This window comes from Colletotrichum abscissum (genome assembly GCF_030869225.1).
Source record: "Colletotrichum abscissum strain IMI 504890 chromosome Unknown Scaffold_29.1, whole genome shotgun sequence".
Lineage (NCBI taxonomy): Eukaryota > Fungi > Ascomycota > Sordariomycetes > Glomerellales > Glomerellaceae > Colletotrichum > Colletotrichum abscissum.
The window spans coordinates 217,157-227,908 of record NW_026850198.1 but is presented as its reverse complement, the minus strand read 5'-3'; the positions used below and the strand labels follow the sequence as shown (position 1 = coordinate 227,908).

General features: G+C 50.3%; 3 protein-coding genes across 3 annotated transcripts; 1 reads left to right on the top strand and 2 right to left on the bottom strand.

The window, feature by feature from the left end:
• Positions 1-641: 641 nt before the first annotated feature.
• CABS01_10962 (deuterolysin metalloprotease) lies at positions 642-2,184 on the bottom strand (the record flags this gene model as incomplete). The annotated part of the gene is made up of 6 exons (XM_060544317.1): positions 642-676; positions 748-869; positions 919-982; positions 1,063-1,327; positions 1,427-1,767; positions 1,824-2,184. The coding sequence occupies 6 exons, from the start codon at positions 2,182-2,184 to the stop codon at positions 642-644; spliced, it is 1,188 nt and encodes a 395-aa protein (XP_060398593.1).
• A 4,224-nt stretch (positions 2,185-6,408) lies between these two features.
• Positions 6,409-7,983, top strand: CABS01_10961 (uncharacterized protein; the record flags this gene model as incomplete). Its single annotated transcript, XM_060544316.1, has 1 exon — positions 6,409-7,983. One exon carries the CDS (start codon positions 6,409-6,411, stop codon positions 7,981-7,983), a length of 1,575 nt encoding a protein of 524 aa, XP_060398592.1.
• A 256-nt stretch (positions 7,984-8,239) lies between these two features.
• On the bottom strand, positions 8,240-10,090 carry CABS01_10960 (glycosyl hydrolase family 47; the record flags this gene model as incomplete). Its single annotated transcript, XM_060544315.1, has 2 exons — positions 8,240-8,359; positions 8,450-10,090. 2 exons carry the CDS (start codon positions 10,088-10,090, stop codon positions 8,240-8,242), a joined length of 1,761 nt encoding a protein of 586 aa, XP_060398591.1.
• Between the last annotated feature and the right edge of the window lie 662 nt (positions 10,091-10,752).

The following is a 10,752-nucleotide window of genomic DNA, read 5'->3' as shown; positions in this document are numbered from 1 at the left end:
CTCCTCCAACGAACCACTCTTCCTCGTACTGACTGAAGTAGTACTGAAAACTGACTCGGATCGCCGGGTCACCCCGTGATCCCCTTGCCCAATAACCCAAGCTAGGAATTTCTCACGATATGTACCTTAAAGCAGCCTCGCTTCACTCATCCTGGAATAGATGCGGTTGCATTTTTATTCACCAAAGCCAAGGCAATAGTACTTAGTCTACAATTGAAATCGAGCCACCACGGAGCTTCCTTGCAAAGGTCGGATTGAGGGCGAAAAGACGAGTCATTCTTAAAGTGCCAAGAAGTTGACTCAATACCAAGTCCGGCATCCCGTTCCGTCGAGTGGTTCAAATGCTGCTTTGCGTAATAGTAGTTTCTCGATGCTAGCATAAATATCACAAAAGCAGGGTCAAGAAAGTCAATGGTTGAAGCATTCGATTATCCCTCATCTCCACATGATACACCGAAGTAGGTACACATGTGGTAAACACCGACAAGAAAGCCCTCTGTCCTAAGACAAAATCATTCATCCTAGGCCGAGGAACAATCCTCAAAATTCATCAAGGAAAGCTCCCACTCTTCACTGTTGTGCCTGTCTCTCTTGAGTTCGGCATTTCAGGATCCTTCTCATCGCTAAAAGAGGCCAGGCACTTAGCAGCCAGCATAGATGGATTGGGCGAAGAGGGCTAAAGAGCAACGTTAGCGTTCAATCAAGATAAAGTGTCAAATTCAAGTGAGAAAAGAGTTTGAGACTCACTGTAAGTGTCGGCGTGGTTAAGGTTCTGAGCAGCTGTCAAGCTGCGGACGAAGTTGTATCCGTATCCGTTGTAGTCAGAGGTGCCTCGGATCTGGGTCAGATGGGTCATCTCGTGAACGATACTACTTTGGTTAGTATCACATTCTTTTCGTTAGAGACAACTAGACTCACGTAGTCTGTTGGTCTTGAGCATGGCAGGTTGAAGAGGCCGCAGACATGGTGAAGAAGGTGGGGCCTGTCATAGGTAGAATTTCGTTAGATCTTGGTGGACTGACGAGAATCCCGAGACGGGTCTGAACAGAGCAAGAGACTTACAGTTGACCATGTAGGATTGAGACGGAAGAGTATATGCGATGACGTTGCTGGAGCAGGCGCCGTAGACATCGCTGCAGTACTGGCGAGAGACACCAGAAGTAGTGCTACCGCACTCCGAGACAATTCTGCCAAAGACGGCAGCAACGGTGTTGCGTGTAGCAGTGGTAGAGGACTTGAAGTATTCAGTCATGCGGGCAGCCGGACCAGAGGCAGCAGCTGAGGATGCGGCAACGGCAAGGGAGCGGCAGCGGGTGATAGCATTGACCTATTTCCGGCAAGTTAGTCCGGATCGGATCCGGGCCCGAAGTGGACTCCGGCACGGAGCTGGTCCGTGCATCGGTCGGAGCAAGGAGAAGCGACTTACAGTGGCAGTGCGGCGGGTGCCGGTGCAGTCAGCCTGTACGGCCGTGGGCTTCTCAATGAAGGCGGTGCGAACAGAGGCAGCCTCCTCGCCGTTGACCTCAGTCTTGATGCTGTTGCTGCTGAAGGGAACAGCGCCGGCAATCTCGGTCGAGTCGGCATCGGCATAGAGGAAGGAGCCCTGAGTGACGATCTCGACGGCGCCACCGGTGCTAAGGTCGTGGAGTTCGGCAGCATCGAACTCAACCTCAACGGTCTCGCCAGCAGCAACGATCTGGAAAGCTTCCTCAGTCAGACCAGCGGTGGCAATCTGAAGGCGGATGCCATCGAAGTCGATCTTGTTGCCTATCGTGTATTGAGTCAGCGTAGGTCCAGCCTTAGATCATAGACATAAGACTAACCGGCGGCGAAAACCTCGACCTTCTCAACGGGAGCCTTGTCAAGGAAGGTGCCGGTCTTGAACAGCTTGATGGCAGAGTCACCGGTGTTGGTGAGGGCAGCCTTGACACCAGAGTTGCCAATAGCCTCAAGCTTGACGTCAAGTGGGGACGTGTCGCGCTTGGCCATGTCAACGTTGACGGCGCTGGCCAAGGTGGCCAGCAGAGAAACGCCAATGGAGAACTTCATGATTGTTGCAAGAACCGGAAGAGCAAGAGCAGAGGCTTCGATGAGGATCGAGTTGTGGATAGTGAGACCAGAATGACATATTAGATGAAGGTCGAGCTGCGTCTCTTTATACTTGAGTGATTTCCTCGACTTCATCTTTAGTCTCCTTCTGAGTATATCTCACACTGCTTGTCGATAAAGTTGCATCAAAGTCCCATCATGTCTGAGCTAGGCAGAAAAAGGAAGATAGAATGTCGCCCAGACTGCCTAGACGGACTTGGGACTAAAGCGTGGAAGGTGGAACGGGCAAGCCTAACCGATGCCAAGATAGCTAATATCAACCGGGACGGTAGTCAAGACTTCCTGCAACCGTCCAGTAGATAGAAAACTGACGGCATTGACCTCATCTATTGTCTACATCCAGACAGCCCTGCCGATCACAACCCCGCATTGGTCGTGCGAGGATTTCATGACACTAGTTAAGGTAGACAGCACATGCCACCAAGGAGGCATTGGTGATATTGGTAATATTGTTGCTTCTTCCTAAATCTCTGTTGCCATCGCGGATTCTTCAATGTAATCAATAAGTGCAGCGTTACCCCCATGTTTTTTTGGGTCGGCTATCTCGTCTTGACTTTGTTCCAGTGATACCAAAATCCGTCAGAGAGAATCACTTGAGCTAAAGAAGTGATAGAAGCAACGAGGCCTCGCGATCAAACTCCGCCAACTGGGACATCATCAGCCGGGACCCCGGACGGGCTATTCCGCCGTTGGTGATTCCTTGCCGTGTCCAGTCGCAAAATCAGGGGCTCTTCGCGTCCGGTAGTCTAACTCAACTTACGAGCAGCCAATTGAATTACACCAAGGCTGCAACCGAAGCTGGTGATCATTGAGGCCCAGAATCAACGTCAAGTACCAATCTCCAATAGGATATTGCCAAACATGAGATGCCAAGGGGTTGCCAAGTGCACAAGCCGGAGACTAGCTCGAGGGAGGAAGGAGAAAAAAAAGGATGAAACCTCGACTTCTTCGCCTGCTGCCAATGCTGCCGGTGCAGTTCTGGACTTAACGAAGGTCCGCCATGGTCAAGTCATCAGCTGGCTGACATGTATGGAAAAAACGCGCCTGCCGACCAATGATGAGGGGAGCGGAACATGCAGTCGGATGACTTCGGTTAACAGATAGGAGAATTATGTGGACGCTGGTGGAGCTCGCTACTTTTGAGTTATCGCCCCAAAGTTGTATTTGACCTGCAAGACTGTGAGCTGTTGACCCAAAGAGGGAGCTGCCAATGCGTGATCGGTAAGCTCGGTACCTTAAAGCCATTAAGGTAGCTTTGCCGAGAAAGCAACTATGCGTGTGCCGACTGGCTGCGACTGATCAGTTCAGCAGATTCGACTTACAACATGTCCCAGGCCTCAATTTGCCCCTCCTGACAAGTCTTCACGCGTGTTGAGTGCCTTGACTTGGCTCGGCAAACCATCAGAAAAACACGCGACAAATGGTTTCCGAAAACAGCAGACCATGCTGTGCTTCTCCCCATATATTAGCCTGTGAACTCCAACAGACCTTCCTTCTTTGGCTCGGCTTTTGAGCTGCGAGGGGAACAGCAAGCCAGTGGAAATCAAACTAGTTTCTGGGCGCGGTACGTGAATGCTGCAGCTCATTTCTTATTGTCTCTTGGCTTCTGCTTGGCTTCCTCTTGGCGATAAATACCTCCACCTCCGCTCCTGACTCGACCGTGCTCCCCGCGCGGGCAAATCGCTTTTCCGAACAGCCAAGCTCAACGATGCTGGAGTTTCGCAAGTCTTGTTGTGCTGTTCAGCTCGTATTCTGCAGAACCGCACCCTCCATTACGTGAAAGCTCATACTCGTGCATCGGAGACACACAACAAAAGAAGAAGGTCTCTTAGAGATTCTGGAAGCGATCTGTCCACTGCCATTTTATGAGCTGATTATCATGATAAGCAGACCGGGAGATAGTTGAATGTTGACTGCTTTCCCTTGATGGATCATGGAAGGACTCAATCATGCAGGTTGAGGATGGTGGTCATGATAGCGGATCAGTGATGTCAGCCTTCGTTGCCCTAAATGCCTTCCCGATCAGATGCATGGAGAACATAAGACCTAACTAGAGTCCAGTTGCATTTAGAAAGGCTGGGAGAAGGATCTTTTGGGCATGACGCTGAGAAAAACCCGTCATGGCTCTCGGTTACAATTCTACAGAAAATATGTAAAGAAGAAACAGTTAATATAGATACTTTGAACAACTGTAGTTTTAATAATCTGCTCTGTGCAGTAAGGAAACACAAGATAGAAAGCCGTGCTGCTTTATATTACGTCGAACATGAACAGCAGTTACATCCTGGCGTATTGTTTCATGAACGCTAGTAACGCTACCTATAAGTAATGCATCCTAATTTCAATCCCTTCTTGTAGATAAGAAGGGAAACAAGTTCAGGCAGATGCACGCTACCAGACACCCATATCTTTAGAATAACTTTTACAGCAGCTAGTAGAGCTCTATCGATCGGGATTTCGGTTGTATCGGTTGCGTTTTCTGCTCTGCCTGATGTACGTGTAATGTACATGTGTCTTCAATTTTCCATCGTACAGCACGCTATGTTCACTGCTGAGAGACTTTGGGGAAATATCTCTGGGCGTATGATAAAATGTGACTTCTAAGTTCTTCAAGCACTGAAGGTACATGCGAATGAAACGCGAATAAGTAGGCCATCGAGATGTAATGCTTTTTTGCTTTATATACGATGCACATGTGATCTGAAAGAGAAAACTAAATGAGGTTGACGCCTTCTTGTTTTGTCTGCCCATCAGACGATGTTGAGTTGCTCATAGCAACAAACATGGAATTAGGTTTCTATCGTACAAAAACGGAACCGTAATTACCGGCCAGCAATTACGCCTTATTTACCACAGTTTCGGGGCTTTTTTAACCGGACCAAAACTTAAATCACCTACGTTAGACTACCCTACTACTTAGATACCTTATCTGCCCTATTACTTATCTCACGTATTGCTAGTGTTGCCATCGTTCTTATATGTAATTTTCTTCGTATATAGAAGACTGACTTTCCAGAAGCACAATTGCCTGAACGACATCTACTCCATTCGATCGTCTTACCCATGAACTCAGCGTTATCAACGATATTCCCTAAGATGGTCAAGGGGTAGAGATGGTGGAAGTGCCAACATCACTGTGGAGGACCTGAGCACTCTAGTCAGAGGACAGGATTCAAAGTCACGAATAAGTAATTCTCCAAAATGAGATGAACGACCTCCAAAATGTCCTGTCCCGGCTGACCTACCTTAGTCTTTGTGTCTGCACAACGAGGACCATAGGCACTAAAACATGCTGGAGTTTACCACCAAAGCATGGAGCATTTCGCTTGCTTCTTGTAAACGACCATACAATAGACCGCTCGGACGTTAGGACTATAACAGCCATTATCAACTGATTTAGGAGCTCAGTTCAATGTCCTCACATCATTTACCCCGCTCGAGCAAGGACGAGTTCTTCAAATTCCGTTCACTCGCGAACGACCTCCATCAAAAGTTGAACCATACAAGTCGATGGGAAACCCCGTGGGCTAAAAATCAGGAATCAGATCAGGCCTGAACTCACGCAAGCTAACGTTTGCATGTGTGTGATTCTTTACCAGGAGTCTCGGAGCAAATGTCTGTGCTGCTTCAATGCCAACTAACGCCGACTAGACGCGACATGATGTCATTGGGCGACGCAATCCCAACCTACCTCACTCACTGGCTCCAGGACGACTATGGTATGAAAATCACATCAGGATCTCGAAATAGCTTCGGATTCGGTTTCGGCGGTGCTACTTTACTTATTTTCACCGCGTTCCCCGTAGTTGCGGCCGAATGGGTCGTTCTGTGGTGAGCACATTGAACATTTTGGTGGTATTTTCTCGGAACAGCCCCACGACGACTTAGACGAGGATTACGAAAGCTGGGGAGGCGACGATCGCCAGCACTGTCGCCGCGTAATGCAACCCCAGGCGTTCAAGACTCAGCCATAATTCTAGTCAACGGAATGCTAGTAAAGCCGCTATATCCGTTGGGGGCCATCATCCCATAGGCCATGTTCTGAGCTTTGAACCTAAGGTAGACGGCTAGGTACACCGATCCTGGCTACAAGCGTAGCGAAAAGCCATGTCTTGTGGCCATAATTATACATGTATGCAAATGCTGTAGAAGCTTTGGAATGAAATATGTATAACCGCACTATCTGCTGTGAAACATATATTGAATCACGGTTCCCGATTCACCACTACCCATTCCATTCTTACTCTCAACTCTTACACTCTTCCTGACTTCCCGGACTGTTTCGTCCACTTACCAACAATGGTGCAAAAAACCGTCATCGGCGCTGCACTGGCTCAGGCCGCAAGCGCAGCTCTTTACGATGATACAATTCAGACGAAATATGGACTGATTCAGGGCTACCCGGCCTTCAATAGCTCTCCGGCGAATATGTCTCTTGATAATTGGGCAGATATCACCGTCTGGAAGGGCATCCCCTTTGCTGCCTCTACCGCAGGCAGCAATCGCTTCAAGGCTCCTCAACCCATCGCCGCGTGGAACTCAACTCTCGACGCCAAGTCATTCGGCAGTATCTGCCCTTCTGCCGTGGGCAGTGGAACAGATGCCTACACCGTTGGCGAAGACTGCTTGAACCTCAACGTATGGAGCGCAGCAAACTCGACTGATGCCAAGTTGCCTGTTGTCATGTGGAGCTATCCGGCTGGTTCGACTGCAGCGATGCCGCTTTTCGACGGAGCAGGCATCGCCGACAAGGGCATTGTATACGTCAACTACAACTATCGCACCGGGTCTTTCGGATGGCTTGCAACGCCTGAGCTCAACCAGGAGAGACTTAGCACCGCTGGATCGAATAGCTCGGGCAACTACGGCATGCTGGACCAGTTCGCCGCTTTGAAATGGATTCATGAGAACATTGCCAGCTTCGGTGGTGATCCGGACCACATCACAGTCATGGGTCAGTCCGCCGGCTCGGCGGCTACTTACCATATGCTTAACGGCCCTCTACACGGCGTTCCTCTCCATGGTGCCATCATCCAGTCTGGTGTCCGCGACCCCCACGACCCCCTGTGCACTAGCTTGGCAGAAAACTACCGGAGTCTGGACGTGAACATGGAGACGGCGAGCAGATACATGGCCTCAATGAACTGCTCTGATATCGCATGCATGCGCGCTCTTCCGATGGAAGATCTTGTCACCGAATTCCTCAACTCCGAATTCGACTTCACGGCCACACTCGACTACTACGCCATGCCAGACACTTACATCAATACTCTGGACAAGGGAATTGCCCAGGATGTCCCTGTCATGACGGGCAACACGAAAGACGAGAGCGGGGCGGAATACGGCCTCAACATCACTCTGGCGACGTACATCTCTGACTTGACCGAGACATTCAGCACTTGGCAGGACAAGTTCCTCGCCGCATACCCTGCCAACGACTCGGCCACCGCTTCGGCAGCTGAGAACGCCCAATGGACTGACCGCTCAAAAGTAGGAACATTCTTCTGGTCGCAGTTGTGGCAAGCCAATGCTACGTCGTCGGTCTACAACTACATCTGGGATCACGCCCCACCTGGGCAGACTCGGGGCGCGTTCCACATGAGCGAGATCAATTACGTTCACAACAATCTTTACGGAACCGACTCACCATGGACTAGCGAGGACTACGAGATTGCCAAGATCATGAACAGTTACTGGGTCAATTTCATCAAGACTGGCGATCCGAATGGAGATGACTTGAACCAGTGGACGCCTGCGAGCAATGCCAGTGCGACAGTAATGGAGCTTGGTGATGGTTTCCAAGCCCTCCCTATCGCCAAGGACGACCAGATTGAGTTATTTGCTCAATGGTTCGATACCTTGGTTACCTACTAGGGTATCTAGACACGTGTCTAAGCGGAGCCACTATCAAGCTGCGAGCATGTTGCATCAACTGTCTTAGGAGGAGTCGCCTGAATTATGTGTTTATATGTTACCTCTTGTATCTTTCAGTCTTATAGCTATTTCACAACCATCCCGTCGCACACAGGGTCCTCTAAATATTATCATGACATGCATCATCATCCGAACCAATATGTGTATGTGCGGAATCTAAATCGCCAAAGTCCTTTTTTATCTCTGCGATCTTTGCTTATTTGGGGATCTTGAACGGATGTGCCTCTGTGTTGAGAACGTAATCGTCCAGGCTAATGAGATCCGGTGGTGAGAAAATGAGATAGAAGTACTTGAGGGTCTCAGCAAGCCAGAAGCTCTGTAGAGGAATGAATTAGCAACTCGTGTCACTCAAACATGAAGAACAAGCAAAGCAGAGATCTGTCGCTGGACGTTTGCCAATGCTCACCTCCATCTCATCCAATTTTCTCGTCTGATCCGGCGGAACGGTAACATCAGCTATAGCTGAATGTGCGTGCTCTGTTTCTGTTGCTTTCAGAATCGACTCAAACATTCGCCAGGCAATATCTTGGAGATCTTGTCGGCCCGTCATCCTGTACAACAGGAATATGCTCTCGATAGCTTCGGGACGGAGAATGTATCTCGGGTCGCGTGCATTCCGAAAACCCTTCTTCAGCCTTGGATCCCCCTCGCTCTTCCATCTTGGCTCATCCCAGAGGCATTCGTCGTCCTTTTGGGTGTCCCCGGTCTTCCGGGCCTCGCAAGGGATGAGATTGAAGTTTTCCGGCATCACGCCGGAAGGAAACGCGTCGTACGCCCATGCACACCCTCGCGCGACCTTCTCACCGAGAGCAACGTGATTGTCGACGGAGAAGAGTCTGCCCCCAAGACCAAGCATACCGCCCGCAAAGCATGCGAGGTGTTGGCCGTCGGATACGTGCTCGATTCGGTCAGCATAGATGAAGGCATCGCCAGCGAATAGGATGTCGTCCCGATCTGGTACCATAGGCCGGAAAAGTATGTGTTGCTCTACTATTGCCATGGCTCCAATGTACATCTTTTCGTAGGATGGATCTCGGCCGCCGAGTAGCGCAAACATTTTGGGTAGATATTCGTAGAGTGAATCCGCCAAGGCTCCCAGCGTGAAACTGTTGTCCGTATCGACTCGTTCCTCTCTGAAATTAATCATCTTCGGCCACATCCCGGGAAGCTTAGACTTGAACTGCGTTCCTTCCAGAAACCTCGTAATGCGATCCACGGCGTCGAAGTATTTCGGATTACCCGTCAGCTGGGATAAACGGGTAAACTCCATAGCTAACGAGCCCGGGGAAGCTGACGGATCGTGCGTGCCAGCTAGCTGAGTTCCATTCCTAGCGTCTTCAAAGTTGACCCAAAAGCCTGGCAGGCGGTTTGGCGTATCGAATCCCATGTAAAGCATGTCCCCCAGTTCTTTCGCTTTATCGAGGAGGGCAGGCTCGCCACTGAGATCGTACGCACTAAGTAGGCCGCCCAGATGTCTTATCGTGGTTTCGAACATGTTCACGCTGGTGGCTGATGTGTTGGCCCAATCCAACTTCACGGCTACGTTGGCCGCGGCGCGAAACTCGTCCTTGAGCTCCATGATCCAGAGCGTGTCGAGAGAATCCACCAGTGTCGCAGCCCATCCTCCAAATGTGTCCTTGGCCCCAGCACTTACGGGCGCTAACTCGTCCCGACCCCAAGCAAACTTCTTGTAGCTGCTCCAACTCCGGATGAATACATCACGGACAGCTTTCTGTCGCTTCGGGGCCTCTGGATGCGGATTGCCCACGCCGAATTCGTGCTGGATTGAAGGAAGGCTTAGTGGTTTGCCTGTTGGTAGAGGCTTGGAGGAAATGACGGGGTGGTGTTGCTCTACAGTCGCCCAGTCGAAAGAACTCTTGCGGAATGTGATCTCCTCAGGCTGGCTGCTGGTGCTGGGGAATAACAGGATCGGTCTAGACTCGAATGGAGGAAACAGTAAGAAGACTGTGACGAAAACTGCGGCGATAAAGACAGCCAAGCGAACGGGGCGCCGTGGCGCAAGTAGACTCTTCGAGCGCATACGCATCTCAACGGTATCAACACCAGACGCGCATCGTGCGATCTTCCGGGTCTCGAAAGTTGTGACCAGACGAGCGCAGTATGGCTGAATAAAGCAGCCAATCTACCGTTGAGACGAACAAACTGGCCTCATTGCAAGAGACCTGGGCAGACATGAGCTTCATATAGCTCGGTAATTTCGGTCAGTTTCAAAGGCTATTCGTAGTGGAGGGTTACGCGGATCGTTGTTGTGGACACTCAGAGATTGGACCGTGGGAGCTTCATGCCGGATAGCGTTTGTTGCAGGAAGGTAGCATTACCATGTTGCAGGGAAGTCTGCCGGCGGGAACAAGACGACTAGCAATTTAGAGTGCACTGATCGACAAGTTTTGTTAGACGAAACAGTTTCGATCAAGTTGCGGGACAAACTCAAATTCAATGCCATCTCCTTGCAACCGTCGACGTCTCTCCTACTGGTTACCAACGCACGGGACGGAGCCGAAACCGACGAGGCGAGCACTCGCGTTTGGCTGAAAGTTGGGATGTTCCAGCAAATTGCTCTGTTCATTCGCTAATTTGTCACCCATTCAGGCTTTGCGATGAGCTGATCATCCGTGTTCTAGGCCGGACGAACCCGGGAATTCCAAGACCCTACTTGGCTGAGTTTCTGATCCCACTCAACTTGAGTTG